At 44.6% G+C, this 18,744-nt stretch overlaps 1 protein-coding gene across 3 annotated transcripts in view; it reads right to left on the reverse strand.

Annotated features, from left to right (window-relative positions):
- Positions 1 to 1,934: 1,934 nt before the first annotated feature.
- raraa (retinoic acid receptor, alpha a) overlaps positions 1,935 to 18,744 on the reverse strand; it is a 151,759-nt gene continuing 134,949 nt past the window's right edge. For 2 of the 3 annotated variants that reach the window (XM_073489362.1, XM_073489361.1), the window contains 7 exons: positions 17,883 to 18,031; positions 11,249 to 11,390; positions 5,613 to 5,773; positions 5,308 to 5,484; positions 4,994 to 5,198; positions 4,654 to 4,812; positions 1,935 to 4,521 (listed from right to left, as the gene is read on the reverse strand). In XM_073489362.1, coding sequence (XP_073345463.1) covers positions 4,325 to 4,521; positions 4,654 to 4,812; positions 4,994 to 5,198; positions 5,308 to 5,484; positions 5,613 to 5,773; positions 11,249 to 11,390; positions 17,883 to 18,031 — 1,190 coding nt within the window. In that variant the 3' untranslated portion in view covers positions 1,935 to 4,324. The remainder of the gene's footprint in view (positions 4,522 to 4,653; positions 4,813 to 4,993; positions 5,199 to 5,307; positions 5,485 to 5,612; positions 5,774 to 11,248; positions 11,391 to 17,882; positions 18,032 to 18,744) is intronic. The other variant, XM_073489359.1, reaches the window with a different exon arrangement.

The raw sequence follows: 18,744 nt of genomic DNA on the forward strand, positions 1-18,744 counted from the left end.
ATCGACGAATGGCTAACGGAAGCTAACATGAGCAGCAGTCATTTGTTGCCTCTCGCCTCTTCCACAGAGGTGTGTAGTATCACTCCGCCATACTATACATACTGTAATTGAAAGAGACACACGAGCTAACTCGTGTTTTGGGGTACAATAGATGTGTTTTTGTGTTACTGTGTTTTTAAAGTTCTATGTTGTTGTCTGCATCAAGTGTAACCGTCATTTACGTAAAGGGGACTATTTTGTTTACGAATCTGGCGGAACAATTTCACTTCGGCAAAGGGACACTGATTTGAAAATGTTTGAAATTCCGCGCGAAGGACTGTGATTGGTTGACACGTCACTGTCTCAAGAAGGGGGCGGGGCATATGACTTAGAAATTATTGCCGAGCCGAGACTAGACAGTCTTATCTTATCACTGAGCTTCTTCAGAGAAACCAGTTATGGCATTTCTATGTTATCTAGAGATTTAAAAAATATATGATAATAATTAAAAGAATAATTCTCATTTTGTGTCCAATTTTTGTAAGATTTGTTAAATATATTTTTCAGAAAAACCTCAACAAGCTCCACTTGAATGGATCTTCAGAAACAGCCACACAAATCCAGATTAAGTGTCAGATGGTTTATAGCTCAGTATAGTCTGATCTCTAATCTGTACTGTTTCTGCTATGAATGTTTGTGATAAATGTTTATAGGACCATACTTGCAACGTTATATGCTCTTAGAATTAGTCTGTTGATATGTGGCTTATAGGAAAACGCCAATTTTGTCTCAATCACTTTTTAAAAGCATAATTTGTGCAAAATAGCTTGCACCAGGAAATATTAAATAACAAATGAGAAAAAAAATGCTTTGCTCTCCATCAGCACCTTGCACTTGAAACTCGCTGCTGTTGATTCAGTGAAATAAAACAAAAATGTAACACAGGACAGTAATCTACCCGGGGCCTGTTTGAAAGCCTACAACATGCGCAGGAAAACTGTTTCCGTTCAATAGATAATAGATGTAATCAGCATACAATGTAATATCCATATAAGTGATAAAACGTATTCATATGTTAATGATCTAATCTGAACGTATACATTACATCGCCTAAAATTGCATGTGCGGAAGACTGTTTAAAAACTTTTTTTTTCATCCACGCCCTTATGTCCCCAACACATATGTGTGTGTGTGTAACCCAGGCCTGTTCTGAGAGGTAGAGAGCTCCTCAGTCCTTTCTACTCTTATTTTTAAAGTGTGTCTGTGTAACTTTTGCTAAACAGTGGCCACTGTAGCCACAAGTGATGATTACAGGATAATGGCGATTGCTAAAACAAAGTATCATAAAGTTGGTAAACTCACACTATAATGCCATTTATACAGCAATCTATCCAAAGTTAGCTAACATTAACCACTATCAACTACTGCTCACACCAGATCAACTAATGTTGTCGGTGCAAAACCTGTGAGAGTGGTGATTTGAGCACAGGCGTGTTCGACTGCTTATGAATTCAACTTTTAATAGGAAGATGTGCGAAACTGAAAAAAGAGAATTGTTCGATCAACTTAAAAAAATTACCTCAAATGGTGACATACAAATGAATTAATTTCAGTTTCACTTTACCTAAACTTACTGTTGATTTTAATTAATGTCACTGTCATGAAGATTCCTGGTTTGATATTTATCTAGTGGGTGATGGCAAATATCTGACACTGACTTTAAAAGTTAAGAGTGACCTGTGAATCCTTGTTATCAGTCTCTGCAATGCTTTGCTATAGCCCCACACACAAAAGGAGGTTCCAAGGCTTCAGTATGAATAAATATGTTAGTGTCTGCCTTCTGATTTTCCCCAAATTTCTTATTCTATGGATATGAGGTATAAAAACCTACTGAGAACAATCCTGTGGCAGAGCATGAAAAGAATGGCACATGGGAATAACACAAACACATTCAATAATTATTAAATGTTGGTTTTATTTTTGATCTTTTTTTGTTGTTTTGTCTTTTTTTTCCAAAGTCGCTTGATAATCTTGACAAAATTGCAACATATTCCATACTTCTCAAACTGACGCTGTGTCTGTTGCTATTCCAGATTAGCTGTGGAGGGAAAAGTTGTGCGCTGTTCTGGACAGGTGAAGTCCTAAATGATGAAAGCAGCTTTGACCGTACAAATTAAAAAAAAAAGAAAAAAAAGAAAAGAAAACATGAACGACTCAGAGAGACTCCACACTGGCATCCTATGTCGTAACGTGGCGGGGGTCAGGGTCGGTGTCTCTCTGCAACATGTCCTGGGTCTGCCAGGCCTAAAAAACATGAGTGACTGAAGAAAAACTCAGGGGCTCAGTAGCAGAAGTGTGTGTATGTGTGCATCTGTGACAGGAGGGTTAGGATGTGCAGCACAGAACATATACAAAGAACAGGCCAAGCACACAAAATGATTCCTTCCTGAGACATTGGCGTGTGTACAGTAACGATGGTCTAGATGACGTGTGTGTTGTAACGGTGAAGGCGTTTTGGCGTAAAGTGAGTTGCAGGGTGCAAGGTTGCTCTGGATCCGGCAAAAAGTCACATGTCTGTTTTCTACCACAGGTTGCCAGGGGGAGATTTGTGAGGACTTAGTTGACAAACATCACATTTGGGACCTTCACTTGCCTGACCACTGACAGAGCAGAGGGATCACTACAATCTAGTCTTTTCCCATCCACTACAGATTATTGATCCATTCAGAGACTACTGAGAATCACGTGTGTTTAATACAGTGTGTATGTACACCATTCTTCACATTTTAACTCTCTTTGAAGCTGAGCTGCTGGAGCGCACGAGCGGCGTCCAGCTCACCATTTTTTCAGAAAACACCATCTCTTTCTGCTACATGGCCAAAAAAGCTATGCCCCGACTGGAGTGCTACTTTGTTATCTACTATATGTAAAAAACATGTTTTTTAAAAGTGTAGGGCGTGGGGAGAGAGGTTGAAATCGTTTGTGACAGCCACATTCTGAACAGCCAGTGATTGGTTAAGGGCCTGTCCAGTATTTAGTAGGACACAAAACATGAAAGAACTTCCTTCAGTAAAATGTGCTCAAAATGTCTTTTTCTTGCATCACAAACCTATAAACAAAAACACATAAAAGGTATTCTTAAAAAAAAAAAAAAAAAAAAAAAAAAAAAATCAGGTGAAGCCTAAAACTCTTCATAGTTTTAAAGAAATGAATACAGCTTATATACACAAACTCAAAGGCTACTTAAAATACACCTTAATAATGAATCTTCATTAATTTGATTTCTTGAAAGGACCTGTGACCATATCATACAACCGAGTTCATACAATCATTTTTTTTCCATTCTCTTGGAAGCAAAAAAAAAAAAAAAAAAAAAAGAAAGAAAGAAAGAAAAAGGAAAACAAATCCAACCTGGAATAGTAGGTGATATTCATCGCGACTTGTTTTCTGTGCACATTTGTGTGTGTGTGTGTGTGTGTCTGTATGTGTTTGCATGTGTAGACTGGAGAGAAAATTTTCAACATCTTTTGCTTCGCGTTAATTAGAATAATGTACAAATGTGATAAAACTGAAACGTCTCTCTCAATACTCTCGATGGGTATGAAAAAGATTCAAACAGTGAAGGAGTACAACAATTTCTAATCTCAGAAAACATGTCCTCGTTTCAACCTGCCGTTCTGTTTCTGGACATGTCGATCACAATAGTTCCTTAACTTTTTCTATATATATTTATATATCTTTTGTACGAAATCTGTTTTTTTTTTTTTTTTAAGTTGGAAAAAGAGAAAAGACCCAGAGTCTTTGAGGAGGGGGGGTCTTTTGACGAGTCCCAAACTTGCAGTCTGCCTCGGAGTACAACAAAAAAAAGTGTCTGGTGTTTGTCAAGTCAGTCTTTATGCATCGTCCTTGTTCATACATTTGTCCCACGGTGCCCCACCCGCTCTCAGTTCCATTCCAAACTAGTCTCCACTGCGTCCAGATTTGTTTCCATGAGTCTTTTGGAGGAAGGTGGAGAGGGGCGGAGCAGCGGTGGAGAGGAGAGTGGAGGGAGAAGGAGGTTGAGTCATCAGCAGTGTTTACGGTGTGGTCTCTCGGAGGCATCCTGTTGCCCCGGCCTGCTCCGGCCTTACCCCCCCTCACGTCAGGACGGTGGCTCCAGAGTGAGGGAAAGCAGATCAGGAGGGTCGGGATTTGTGTCGTAGCAGAGGAGAAGGTTGGCTCTGCCGGCGGTCTCCTGTGTTCAGCAGTCAGGGTCAAGGCCCCCCTCCTTCGCCCCCTCCTCTTTAGAACGTCAAGGGAGGAGACGGAGAGCATCGTGAGGAAAAATTAAAAAGGTGGGCCGCTACTACGGCGATTGTGTGGCTGGACTGCTTTGGGCAGAGCTAGGGGACAGACTCGGGCTGCAGCTGCCTGGGGGGGCACCACTGGGCCGGCTGCCTGCAGCCCCGCTTTCCAGACCTTCTGAGTTTTCCAGCATCTCCTGGATGAGAGGGGGCATGGAGCCTGGGATCTCCATCTTCAGGGTGATGACACGCTCAGCTCCTGCAGAGATAGTTGGAGAGAGAAGGAAAATGTAAACTACCAAATCTCCTACGAGGTGTTCATTCATGATTTCTTTCTCTTCAACCCAATGTAATATGAAGTGTGGGGCCGACACTAGTCTGGACCACGGACCTTTAGCACTGATGCTTCTCAGATCGGTGATCTTCATCAGCATCTTGGGGAACATGTGCGGCTTGTGGGGCCTCCTCCTCCTCACGTAAATCTTCAACGCCTCCAGCAGGGGCTCCTGCAGGACGTCCACCTTCTCTGCCTGCTCCAAGTCCTGACGATCTGTGGAGGAACACACAAAGTACAGAAAAATGTGTCAAAAATGTGTCATAATCACAGTTAGCCACTAGGTGGTGCCCCTACTGTTTCATCCACAGACGGGACTGACACTGGACTTTGTGACAGCACCCATTTGGGCTTTTCCAGACTGTCAGCTGGCAAAGAGAATGTTCAATAAATTTACCTCCACACAGCAAACAGATGGCGCTGAGCAGCCCTGTCTCGGCATCATCCATCTCCAGGGGAAGGAGCTGGTTGGCAAAGGCGAAAACCAGGTCGGTGAGTGGACCGAAGCCGGCGTTGTGCATCTGGGTTCGGTTTAGCGTGAGTCCATCTGAGAAAGTCATGGTGTCTTGCTCTGGTGTGTAGCGTGTACAGATCCGGAGTATCTGTGGACACAGCAGAGACAGAACGGGTTGTTGATTTGGTTCTTTTTGAAAATAATGTGTGGTGTTCGGAGAAATTCTGTGAAGAAAAATGCAGGGTCGCAGTTCTTACCAGGATGTCCAGACAGGCTGCTTTGAGCAGAGTGATCTGATCGGCGATGGTGAGTGTTGTGAAGCCGGGCAGCTGCTTCGCAAACTCCACTGTCTTTATGATGCACTTGGTGGAGAGTTCGCTGAACTTGTCCCACAGGTCTACGTCCAAGGACACACGTCTTTCTGAGCTGTTAGTCTGGAAGGAGGAGAAGAAGAGGGGAAAAGGTTTAGATATTTATTTTATTTTATTATTTTTTTTGCAGGGGACATAATGAACTAAAACAAATGCAGGCACACACAGATTGTCAGTGTCGTGCTACTGACCGTAGTGTATTTGCCCAACTGGCAGAGAGAGGGGAAGGTTTCCTGGTGTGCCTTGCGAACCCTGTCGATCATCTGCTCTGTGTCGGGACTCAGCACGTAGCTCTCTGTGCACTCCTGCTTCTTCTCATCCTTCTTCTTCTTGTTCCGGTCATTTCTCACTGCTACAAGAAGCAAAGGGAGAGAGGATTAGCGTGTGTGACAGAAATCACTGAGTTCAACCTGCAGTGAAAACCAAACGTTATGTGGCCTTCATTGGACGTATAAATCTGTACAGGTCCGCACATTGAAGCACAGCCACGAGGAAAACTGAGATCAAGATTAAAGGAGAAGCCATCGGCAGGAGAGGATGCTCTGTCTGCAGCAGCAGAGCGTCACTGCATCACTTCCCTTATCCGATGCTTTAAGATAAATGTTGTGAGGCAGTGCCATCGAAGAAGCACCACAGTAATGGAGGGGGGGGGGGGGGGGGGGGGCTTGAAATAATCCAATGTGGTTTCCCTCTGGGCGATCTGGCTGAGAATAGTGTGCTCACCCCAAATGACAAAAAACACTAGGCGGGGTGTTTAGCATTGGAATCCCATTACAGCCTCCATCCATTTCTCCCGGCCCATCCAGACTGGGGTGCAGTTTAGTTCTGTATGTGTGTGTGTGTTGAGGGTGGGGGTGTGATGGGGTGCCAGTTGATAAATAGTGGTGGTGGATGGAGCTATCCATAAGGGTGACAAATTGCCACAGCTTTCATTAGAGGTCCCGGCTAATCTAATAACATAATATGACAAATATCCCGCCTCTAATGGTTTTAAAAGGGCTCGGCTGCTGCGCCCATACCGGAAAAAACCTTCCAGCTCTCTCTCTCTGTTATACAACACACACTCTCTCCTCTCATTTCATTCTCACCAGTGCTCTCCTTTCAAAAATTGTATTTCTTGTGCTTTAAATCATCCCACTTTCCTAAACTCATCTCTATCAGTCCTCGCATCTCTGCCTCCCCTCCAGGTACCTGAATTTCCCCCAGCCGCTGACCTGAGATCAGATTTTCCTTGTCTTAATCCTAACCCTGACCATTAAGGGTGGGAGCGCTCAGGCTGATGGGAGATCAGTGCCTGTGACAGAGGGGGCATGGCCCGGGGCCAGGGAGGGATGCACTACTTGGTGCTGCTGCTCATCCATCAGCCCGCAGACAGGCCTCCCTGCCTGGGAGAACATGAAGGGGAGGAGGAGGGAGGGGGCTGGAAGTCTGATGCTGCACTATGTTATTGCTAAGCACTGCTCGCCAAAACAAGAAATGAAGAAGACCCTGCTGTGTGGATAGAGCACGGTGATACATTGTTTGTGGGTGTTTTATTTATACTCATGAGGTAGGCGAGTGTAGTAAACACAAGTGGACATGCAGCAGGAAACAGCGCAGTGACGCATCAAAAATAGTGCTTCAACAATTCATCTATTGGTTGTCTATTAACTAAATTTATAGCTAACTGTTCTGATAATTAATTGGTTTGAATATTTTTTAAGAAAAAAAGTCTCTCTCTGATTCCAGCTTCTTAAAGGGCAACCCCACCAATTTGACACATTAAAAGGTTCAAAATGTCACAATTTTAGTTTAAAACATTTAAAAATCAACTACAATTATCATCAGTAAGTGAAGAAATAACAGTTCTGATGTTACGTCAAAGTCTATATATAGTGTTGCAGAGGTATCTGCTGAAGTTAGCATGCTAACCAGCTAGCCCCAGGCTTGAAAACCTTTTCTCCCAGCAGTCCAAAACACCAAGACTCCCAAGGTAGTCCAGCTGGCTGCACGGCTAACTGAGCTAACAAGCTAAGCTATAAAATCTTGAAGTGTCATTGTGGGTAATGTAGGCACCAACTTTTGAAAAGGAAGAAGAATGTGTGGAATAAAACTTCGATAATTCATTTTTAAAATGTCCATCATGAGTCCAACAGTGTTGTAGGAGTGCTATGTTAGACCGGTGGACTGTGTTACAAAACCTGCCGCCTACATTACCCACAATGCCACTGAGTGACTTCACTGGAGGCAATTTATCAGATTACATGCAGCTCCCCCTGGAGCCACAAAAGGCCTTACACTACTGTTTTCACACATGAAGTAGTACTCCCCAAGACCTGTAAACACACTTTGATGTGGCATTACCCTTTAAACATGAATATTTTCTTTATAACAGTTAACTGAATATCTTTGTGTTGTGGACAAACATCAACATTTTCCACCACTTTCTGACATTATAAGGACCAAAAAACTAATCGATTAATGATGACTTTGAGTTAGTGAAGGACCGTAAGTAAGCTGCTGAACACATTTGAGCCGGTCCTGCTTGTGGTGCTGATTGGGAATCTGTGTCCTGCCTGCCATGCGGGGAGGGGTGGGTGGAGGGTGGAGGGGCTGCTGCAACACAGTCGATGTCCAATTAATTCACAAATAAAAGTGGGGCATCCCTAGCGCCCAGACATTACCCGCGCTGACAAATTGGCAGCACAATCATAAGCCGCACAACACAATTTAATGAAGTCATTAAAGAACTATTAGGCACGACTGGCGATCTGTCATGGCGAATTGCCACATGCAATAACTTGGGGGTGGGGATGGGGGGGGGACTGAAGCGGGGGAGTGAAAATGAAAGAAATACTGCCTCGGTTTTTGTGTGTTTGTGTGCGCGTTAACTTGGAGCAATGCATCTTTCAAAATGTATTATGAGAATATGAATGCTAATGGGGGGACTTGCATCCTGGATTGTTTGCGGTTACGTGTTCATCGCATAAAAATGATTTACAAGAGCCGTTGTGTAACGTGTACAGCATACTGTGACAGCACGCACACACACACACACACACACACACACACACACACACACACACACAGCCATCACTCAATCATTTGTTCTCATAGTGGATTTCAGCTGCAGTGTGCAGTTAATAGACAATTTCTGTTAGTGCCTTGGTGTGTATTTGTGCGTGTGTGTGTGTACAAGACAGAGAGAGGTGGGCAGACAGGGATAATTCGTGTGAGGAAAATTAAAGCAGTGGCAGCTCGTCCATCACACAGATTAAATTCAATGGAAAGATAAAAATGTCAATGTTCCCCTGCTCCTGCTGCTCGCAGCGCACAGCCACCGTCGACAGTGATGAAACTTTCTCCCCCTCTCTCTCTGTCCTCCAGCCTCTCTCATCCCTCCTCCCCCCTCCTGCTCTCTCAACTCCACATTTTCATTCTCACTCACACTGGGTTCAATACTCTCTCCTCTCACAGCCTTCATCTTTCTCTACTATCCTGCCTCACCGGCTGATGTTATCCTCCCCCTCGCGCTGTTCTCCATCATTTGTTGCTTCATCTTATTTTACTTTTATTACTTTTTTCTATCGCTGAGTAACACCTTGATCGAGGAACATGTGAGCGATAGCTTTGACAGCAAGACAAAAAAGGGGGAGGTGATGATAGAGAAAGGGAGGTACTGGGTGGCTGATTTGAACTCGGGAACATAAATTCAGTTTCGGGGATTGTGCAACTGAAACAATGATCATCCCTGATGCAGAAAAAAAAAGACTCAACGCGGAGAAGTGTCAGCGGTGGGAATGAAGTTACTTCAGTTGAAATGTGCTTCATAAATATGCAGATGGAGAATCCAGTGTTATCAACCTTTTGTTGAAATGTTTATGTTGCTGAAAGGTTTTTTTTCAAACTTGTTACTCAGAGTTATCTCATGACCTGACATTAGTTCTGGGAACCACTGTACTATGCTAAGGTCACCGTGTGCATAAATAAGCAACACATTTTTCATGTTTCAGCCATCTTTAAATTTACTTTTGACCAACTTCGATGATTTATTCCATTGGTCTTGCTCTTCTTTGAGTACACACTGTCAGGTTGATATTAATGTGGCAGTGGGCTAACAGGCGGTCTTCTTGTAACCCCTCACTTGCTCCAAACCCCTCCCTCCTTCTGACGCCATCCTGCTTGGCATTGCCACCTGGCAGCAGGCCTGGCACTGTCGTCTGGAGCTGTCTGCCGGGCAGACACAAGGTCACCCAGACGTCCCCCAGCGCCAGCGGGGGGTCCACCTTCTGTGTGTGTGACAGAGAGTGTATGGTGTTTGAACTGAGCTGTCCGAGTGTATTTCTGTTAACTTTTTATTCATATCAGTTTGTGTTTGTCACCTTGCATTAATTTCAGCGTGTGCATGAAATTATGCACAAGCATGCATTTTTATGCGCGTGTGTGTGTATGTGTTCTTGTGTCGGTGTGTGTGAGAGGCGGAGAGGCTCCCTGCTGGCCCCAGATGGCCAGCCTCTCCTTCCTCACCAGGCCAGAGCAGCTTCACGAGCCAAAGTCACTGCTGAGGACACAAGACGAGCAATCTGTACACTCCGCACAAAATGACCACAATCAGAAAAAAGTATTTCTATTAAACCACAACCAGCCGAGCAAAGGTGGGTCGAAATCTATCCCATAATAAAATCCCCAGCCTCCATTCCATTCAGAAATCCAATTTGAGCTGCTTTTACTTGTTCAGTATCACTAAATCACCACTAGATGGCTCTCCAACTCCAGTCTATCCTCCTGTTATGTGCTGTGTTCCTCAGTGTGTGTGTGTGTGTGTGTGTGTGTGTGTAAAAGAGCTGGCTGCTGTGATCCTTCTAACCATGATTAATGGCCCCATTCAAAGGTAAGGAGCTCAGAGGATAACTTCTTTTACTGTAAGCCACAGTGCTGTGGCATGGGGAGCGCTCCCTGCACTCGCTGTGCCAGAAAGATGAGGTAAATAGCGCTGTGAAGACAGAAGGCAGAGAGGGACGGAGCTATGGAGGCTGTCTGCATGTGAGTTTAAACAGGTGTGCGCCTGTGAGAGGAGGGATGCTGCACTTTCAGACTGTACATGCCTATTTCTATTTCTGAGCATGAATCAGTATTCATGAGTCAATATACGTCCCATACACACATTCTGGTGATGTAAGTGTGTGTGTCTGAGGTAAAAACCCTGCCGGCCTCTGAGATCTCTACGGTCACACCTCTTCCAATTACTTTATCAAGTCTGAGAGCCTGTGTGTGTGTGTATGTGTGTGTGTGTGTGTGTGTGTGTGTGTGTGTGTGTGTGTGTCGGTGTGTGTGTGTGTGTGTGTGTGTGTGTGTGTGTGTGTGAGAGTGTGTGTGTGTTCACACAGCCCCCGGGGTGCAATGATGGGAGCAGACGCCTGCTCTTTCACTCTCGGCAGGTGAGAACATATTCATCACAGAGGCCTGCCAAGCCTGGCGACACCCTGGCTGTTATTGCCGGTCTGCATCACGGCTGCCCTGTGTCTCGCTTTCACTGCGGATGCAAAATCCTCCAAAATAAAAGTATCACTGTACAGGGGGAATTAATAGCAACAGCTTTGATTTTTCTCATAAAAACTGACAGGATGGGGTCATAAATCAACAATAATGGATCACTGCCACAGCTGATACATGTGTGCATCAACAGTGTACACTTAGAACGTTGGTAGCGGAACAAATGACAACCAACGCTGCAGCTTAAGATTGGTAACAATCACGCAGACCTTTCCGGGATTAAACAACTAGGATGAGATCTGCGCTCAGCTCTTTGGTAGCAGGGCATTCTGGGTAGGACAGTTTCTGTACTCACACTCCTTGGACATCCCGACTTCCAGGCACTTCTGCAGCCGACAGTACTGGCAGCGGTTGCGGGTGACTTTGTTGATGATGCAGTTCTTCTCCCGGTGACAAGTGTACACCATGTTTTTCTGGATGCTTCTCCGAAAGAAGCCCTGCGTGACAGAGATGATGGAGAGATCAGGAGAGAGGACAAGTGTTGGTGGAGGGACGGGTAGAAAAGGACTGGACTGGTTGTTGTTGTGTGTCTGCTCAGCATATGGGTATCTATTAATGGGCACTATGTAGTTTTGGAGAAGAAATTCAAACTCAGAATTTAGTATTTACAACGTTAATGAGGGAATAATTCAGAAATATTTATTTTTAAACAAAGTAAAACAGTATGAAATTGTGTTTTCTTTTAAGGTCACTTTGTTTATTCAGCCATAAAAACAGAGACTTTGTTATTCAGTTTGTTTTGGCATAAAATTAAAAAAGAATTCAGATTAACATTTCTTCCCCAAAACTACACAGTGCACCTGTAACATTACTGTATTTATTATGTGCTTTGGATGCCTTCTGCAGACTCTCTCCTCATATACTGCCCATGTTTTGTCTCTTTTCATTCAGTTCCCAACAAAAACAAAATGCTTGCAAGGTTAAAAAAAGAGGTCATGCAGAGAGGCCATATGCAGCTGGAGGTCAAAACCAAACAGTTAAGTCCTTAAAGGGCTTATTGCGTAGCATAATCTGGACAGAGACGAATAGTCAGTCACCATCTCATAAGGTTGTCCACCTCCTCGATGATGACCTCTCGGGACACAACACAATAATGCCTTTGGAGATGTTTCAGGGCCAGAGGCTTTTGGGGGCAAAAGGCACAGGGTTACTGGGTGCCATATAACCATGGCCTAGTTTACGTCGCCAGAAATAAGCGATTCTAGATCCAGGCCAAGCTCATATTATTAGAGAGAGAGAACATAGGCTGAGACTGTTGTGTAAGAACAAAAAAGGAATTCCCTTTTCAATCTAACTAGATCAAAGGGAATCAGAAAATACTTTTTAAAAATTTAGTCCATGCGTGTGAGGAGGACGACATATCGTAATGAGCTCATCTTTAGGCGCTGCGCTGAAATGGCAGATCTTTGGGGAGAATAATGATGTTTTGATTACGCAAAAGCAAGACACAGTATCTCTCGCTGATAGATGCAACACACGTACTATACACTTAGTCAGTAATAATTTAGATTCTCTCCATATCAGCTTTAAGAGTTTCTTTAACAGCCACAAATAAGCTCAGAACATTTGGTCTGATGAGCCAAGTGTAAAAGGGGCTATCCCTGTTTTAAATAAAAAATGACACCTGGGATTTGTGATGAGGAAAAAAATGGATAAAACTTGATATCTCTGTCGAAGAACATCTCAAAACCCGAAGGCTGAACAGTCTCTGACTTCAAGTTAAGTTAACATTAAAAATGTAATTTTTTGTCGGATCATGTGGCCCTCTAAATGCTGCCAATGTGTTACAGAGAGTCAACAATGACAAACCAGTTAAAACGCCATGAATCATAACTTATATTCTCCATAACACCACGCAACGCCAATAAATTCGATGTTAACCTCTGTGGCCTGACTGCTCCAACATCCCTTGTGTGTCAAAAAGATAAAAAGAGGTTAATGCAAATCATCCACAACTGAGTGAGTACCCAGCAAGCAGAGCTCGGGAAAAATGTAATACAGGTCAATGTCAGTATTGATGTGACGCAGTGGGACACGGGCTGTGTTTTTGGTGGGTAGGCGGGTGGGTGGGGCTAGCTAGGGGGAGAGAGGGTGGTGGGGTTGGAGTGTAGGGTGGAGGGGTAGCTCTGCCAGGGAGCCCCATCCCATGCCGAGGGATTAGCTTTGCTAGCCGACAGATGGCCGGTGGACCTAAGCCTGCAATTTGTCCTTCCCGGATCACCGGCCCTCTTCTCATATCTCCCATCCGCCACCGCAGAAAGGAAGTGATCCAAGCTTCGGAGGGGAAGTGTATGCATGTATCTGTCTAAGCAAGGTACCAGCACGGGTGATTGTGGTGATTACACATGATAGACGTTGCTTCGGGCTGATAGAGGATGTGTTTCGGTCCTTAGAGGGTCATCTCATCTAATCTTTGTCCTGATTTCAGCAAAGACCAAACATCTTCTTAACAACCTGTTGCCACATAAAAATAGACCTCAAGGGTGAAAAATCCCAGCAATTTCTGCAGCGCGTCCGGCCTGGAAATAGAATGTTTGATGCCTTTAGTAGACTAATGAAGCTCAAACAAACAACAAGACTTATACTTCCACTTTATTTCTAGCTGCTGCTGCTGAGGGATAAGTCTGTGGCTTTTGTCTGAGTGTGTGTGTCTCATGTCCTCTTTGATCCGATGTTGCTCCGATCCTGACCCCAGTGTCACAAGGGGATTGACCCACTCCCTCCACACATCGGCAGGCTCAGGTGCCTACTCGCGGCACCTCCCAATTGGCTGCTGCCTACGGCTCGTGGGCCAGTCGATTGTTCCTGCCCCCCCCCCTCCTTTTAGGAGTCATTGCATCCTGCGGCCCTTAAGCTTCTTTTTGTATCACCGCTTAATCCACCCGGCGACAAGAGCCCTCAGCAGGCCTGTCAGCCACCCTGCAGTGTTCAGAGGAGATGAGAGCCACGAGAATCGGGAGAGGGAGGGAGGGATGAAAAAGAGGAGCCAACGGTAACGACACATGCAGTGCATGACTGCATGTGTCATGTGCTCTCCAAGTCACGGCCGTCTACCTGGTGCGCATTTATGAGCACGTCGGCGCGTTCTGCTTCGCATGTGCATGAGGAAATGCTTTATTAAGAGGAAAGCAGGGGGGAGTCTGGGGTTGGCAAGTTCACAGGGAAGCACAGGAATCCTCTCTTACGTGACTTTCACACTGTGCCCAGATTAAGAGTGCGTTCCCAGCCTCCCACTGCGCCCATGCATGTGCCTGTGCCCCTGCCTCTATTACAAAGCAGCTACTGCTACATCCCACACATTACTAGAGACGGATGCGTGGTGGGAGGGCCATTTTAAAAAAACACAGCAAATAGGAGAGATTCTTGTAAAAAGCGGCGGCTGGGGAGTTTGGAAATATGGCCGCTGATACCAAGGAAGAGAGTTCGCCTGCCGCGCGCTGCCATGCCTCCAGGACAAAAACATAAACATGAGGGGGTGGGCATGCATATTTAATGTTTAAGTGTTAATATCTGGAGGGGAATACAAGTGCAATGCCGGTGAGTACGTGCAGGCGGTAGAACTTAAACAACAAACGAATGAGCTGTCTCCAAGTAGCAGAGCTCAACATCCCCCTCCTGTTTCCTCTGTTCGCTGCAGCCCCCAGGAAATGCCTTTGTAGTTTGGCACGCTGCAGCAAAGCCGACGTTGCTAACCCTCAACTTACCCCGGTCTCAGATGAGACAACCATATACATTCACATGCCTGTAGTGTTGAATTATTGAGCATGCTACGCCAAGTCATCTCCTCTGAAGTCAGAGATACGGGGAAGGCATCCTGAATTTTTCAAATTAGCTCTGCGGCTGTTGAGTGGGCAGGCAGCCGGTTCGCGGACAGGGGACTCGGCGAGTGACGCTAGCTGCTGAACGAGGGATGTTTTTCGTAGTTTTAGACAGCATTTTTAATGATTAGGAAACGCTTTGCAAACCAGCTGAATTACTGTGTTGTTGGGACACGGTGGCATGGAGCGGTCACACAGCTTTAAAACAACTCCTCAACTTAAAACCACTTATTTGACACTGAAAATTAAGTTATCTACTTCCCGGCTCATCTTTGACCTGATACACTTAGTGCTGTTGAGCACACACACAGTCTCAATGCAAAGGACAGATATAACAGTTTTTCCATTCTGAAGTGCTGCCGTTACACTAACAGCTTTTCCAACTGTGGTTAATCAATATATATGATTATTCGTTCTGCATATTATTGGATTGAATGCGTTTTACTTTGCTGCTGCTCTTCAGACACAATCTATACGCATGTGTTCTCGCTATGGTTTAAAATAATCTAGCTCAGCTCTGTCTGGGAATCTTATCATATTCATCCAAGACGGAATGCAGAGTTTGTAGAGAAACATGTCATGAAATTAATCCCAGATTAAAGAGCAGACATTTCTATCAAACCTCAAATGCAGAGCTTTAATATTTCAGGGCACAGACAGACTGTCAATGTCAACAGCTGATGGTAAAACTTGTGAAATAAGTTATAGTTCGTCATTGTTCTACAATAATTTGGACTGCACAGTGTCCGCTGGCTGATTAATTAAAACACCAGCTACATCCCGACTGCACAACAGCCTCAAAAAGCTAATTACAGAGTCAATTCTGACACTTATAGCTCACCCATTGTGTGCCCTCTTTCTGTGCTTCACATCACACAGTTATGGATTTTTTTTAGCTACCATTTGCAAATGTCAGACTGTTGTGTGTGGAATATGTTTTAAATGCTTCCTTTGTCTGTGATAAAAGCCAGTTCTTCATAGCTTGAGTGTTTTAACTTTTTTGGCCCTGCCTCATACTTTCTATTCAGATATCCAGGTTAATCTAACAACTCTCAGATTAATGCTGCGACAATGCAGGTGACCACTTTCAACCACACGCCCACCGCCTCTGCCTGAGGCGACATGAGCGTGTTTAACACCGACACGAACCACAGAACACAGGTTCGTATTTCTATATTGGTCAAACACACACACGCTCTCTACAGAAGCTTTCATCTAGCCTTATTATTGAAGTCATTACAAAATGTAATCAGACGCTATAAGGCAACGGGGAGCGATGTTAAGTGGGCAAATTAAATACATGCAGACACCCTCCCCACACGGATGCAAACAAGGCTAATATCATGATACATGGGGTCGGTAGCAGCTAGCTTGGAAGCTGGATAACATTGGAAAATTGGGGGTGGGGAGAACGTTTAGAATCTTTCGCCTGTGGTTCCAGGTGAGCCGCATGTGGAGGACGCTTATTATCAATTATATAGCCGAACCAACAATCAGTGCGTTTATAGATGGGATGTAATACTAGAGTGTAGCCTATAAAATCCTTCATTTGGCAATTGAATATACCCGGGCTCCTGACTAAGTAAACTGTATGTGTGGGAAACACCACACCTTCCTCTTTGTCTAGTTTTATACTGTTTTATACTGCTGATCGTCCTCGGTTCTTTATATCAGTTATGCTTTGTGCGGTCTTGACAGTCAAAAATATGCATTTCCAATAACCTCAACCTTTCAGTATTTGATTTTATATGATTAGGTAAGTAAATAAAACAGTAAATATATAATAAATTATTTTGTAAGAATGAAAAAAAAAAACTCAATATGAAGATATTTCAATCATTCACAGGACCCGTGGAGCAGCATAGTCAGCGGCAGCCTGGTTCCCCCTATAAAACAGCAAAGGGGTCAGCCTTTACTCACTTTGTTAACTTTTTATAAGTGGGATTTAGGGACTAGGTTAAGTTTCATGGAGCGTTCACAGGGTTATGTGTTTGTGCCAGACTCCTAGCGTTCCTGTGCATTCTTCAGCCATCCCCTCCTCCCCTCGCCTCCTGGGCTCTGATGCCTCTGATGCCTCTGATGCACTGACCGTCTTTCTCCTGGTGTCAGTGAGTTCAGCTGTGGCCCCCCCATCCCCCTAATCTGCAGCCCCTCCAATCCCCACTTCTCTGTTTCTAGCTGCTCTCTCGCTCCCTGCAGTCTCCCCCATCTTTGTCTCATTTTGTCTGCATTTCTACATTCCCCCCCGTGTTCCTGCCCTTCCTTACACTTTCATTTTTTTTCTGACTGCTACTGCCTCCCGCCTTCTTCTCTCTGCCCCCACATATGGAAACACACACGCCATTGGCTGAACAGTCAATAAGTCAGAGGGTCTAGCAGGCACCTGTCAACAGCAGCACCACCCTGCCTGCCTTCATCAGACCACTCCCTGCCTCCTCTTGCTACACAAAGGGCTGCTGTCATGAGAAAACCTTGCAAGGAGGCCCCCTTTTTGGTAAACTCGAGAATGCATGATCGCCTTGCGAAAGAAAAAAACAAGCTTGTTCGTGTGCTCACACATATATACATGCACACACCAACTATCAGCTGATAACAGAGCAGGTGGGGGTTATGAGGCCTCTTCAGCACCTGTGCAACATGGCTGTATTGATAACAGACGGCCGATGCGGGCACGTTGTCACAGCTGATACGAGCAGCAGCTACACTTGACAGATGACAAAGTTTCACATACTGTACGTGATAAGAGGCATCTATATGTTATCTTTACAATGTGCAGATAAAGGCTGGAGTCTTTAAGTGCTGAAAGAGGCAGTTGCAACTCGTCCAGCTCAATAAGACAACTGATAATGTCGGTAAATGATTCCCCATGAAAAAGCAGACACTTTAGACTTGTTTCCAACATCAACTTCAAGCGTTCAGCAATGGAAAAACACCAAAAGGATGTGAAATACTCGAAATGACGTGCCTTATGATTTGATCAACTCAGTTCAGGCTGTAAAGATCTGGGTGTGTGTGTGTGGGTTTTTTTTCTTGTGAAATTCACATGAAGGTTACAAGATTGACCAACATCTTGCTTGCTCGGCAGATTCAGAGGAAGGCCAGGAGTCTCACCTTGCAGCCCTCGCAGGCGCTGACACCATAGTGGTACCCTGAGGACTTGTCCTGGCACACAAAGCAGGGCTTGTAGACGCGGGGCGGCGGGGGAGGTGAGGGCGGGCTTGGCACTATCTCCTCTGAGCTGGTACTCTGGGTCTCTATCGCTGCGGAGAGGAGAGAGAGCAACAAGAAGGGGTGAGTGAGCGCTAACAGATGGATTGATCGATATCAGCAGGATAAACACAAATCCTCACGTGCACACTCACACACGGATCTTAAACAACCCCGGCCTAGATAGATACACTGCTGACAAGATCCAATACAAATCACCAGAAGGGGGAACTTACTGGTGTGTTTGAAGAACAAATAAAACCGCAAATGCAAGGACAACTTCTTGATTTGTGGCATTTTCATATCTGCCACAGGAAAGACTCCTCAAAATACCTTCAGAGAACAAACACTTTCTCTCTCTCTCACACACACACGTAGATCATCAAAGCAGCAGTGAAACCAGCCTCTGCAGAGCATTCTTATTTACTACTGAAATTATGGCTTGCGTGTGTGTGTTTTACAGCAAGAGGCTGCTTTGCTAGCAGCGTTCAAAGACAGGTTTTCTCCTTTGATACAAGGCCTGGAGTTGTGCTTTTATAATGTTTTTTTTGTTTGTTTTTTTTCCAATTGCACAGTCTTACGCAGGATGAATGCTTGAAAATACGAATAAAGCACAGACCAATCAAAAGCAAAGAATATTGGGGACAAGGTAGGCATAATTCTCTCTGCCTCTGACCAAGAAAGACAGGCTTTTGTAACCTGGTTACCCTGCCAACCAAATTCAGTTTAATTCGTATTTCCTCTTATTCAATATTTTTTATTTTAT

Source organism: Pagrus major, chromosome 20 (assembly GCF_040436345.1).
Source record: "Pagrus major chromosome 20, Pma_NU_1.0".
Classification (NCBI taxonomy): Eukaryota; Metazoa; Chordata; class Actinopteri; order Spariformes; family Sparidae; genus Pagrus; species Pagrus major.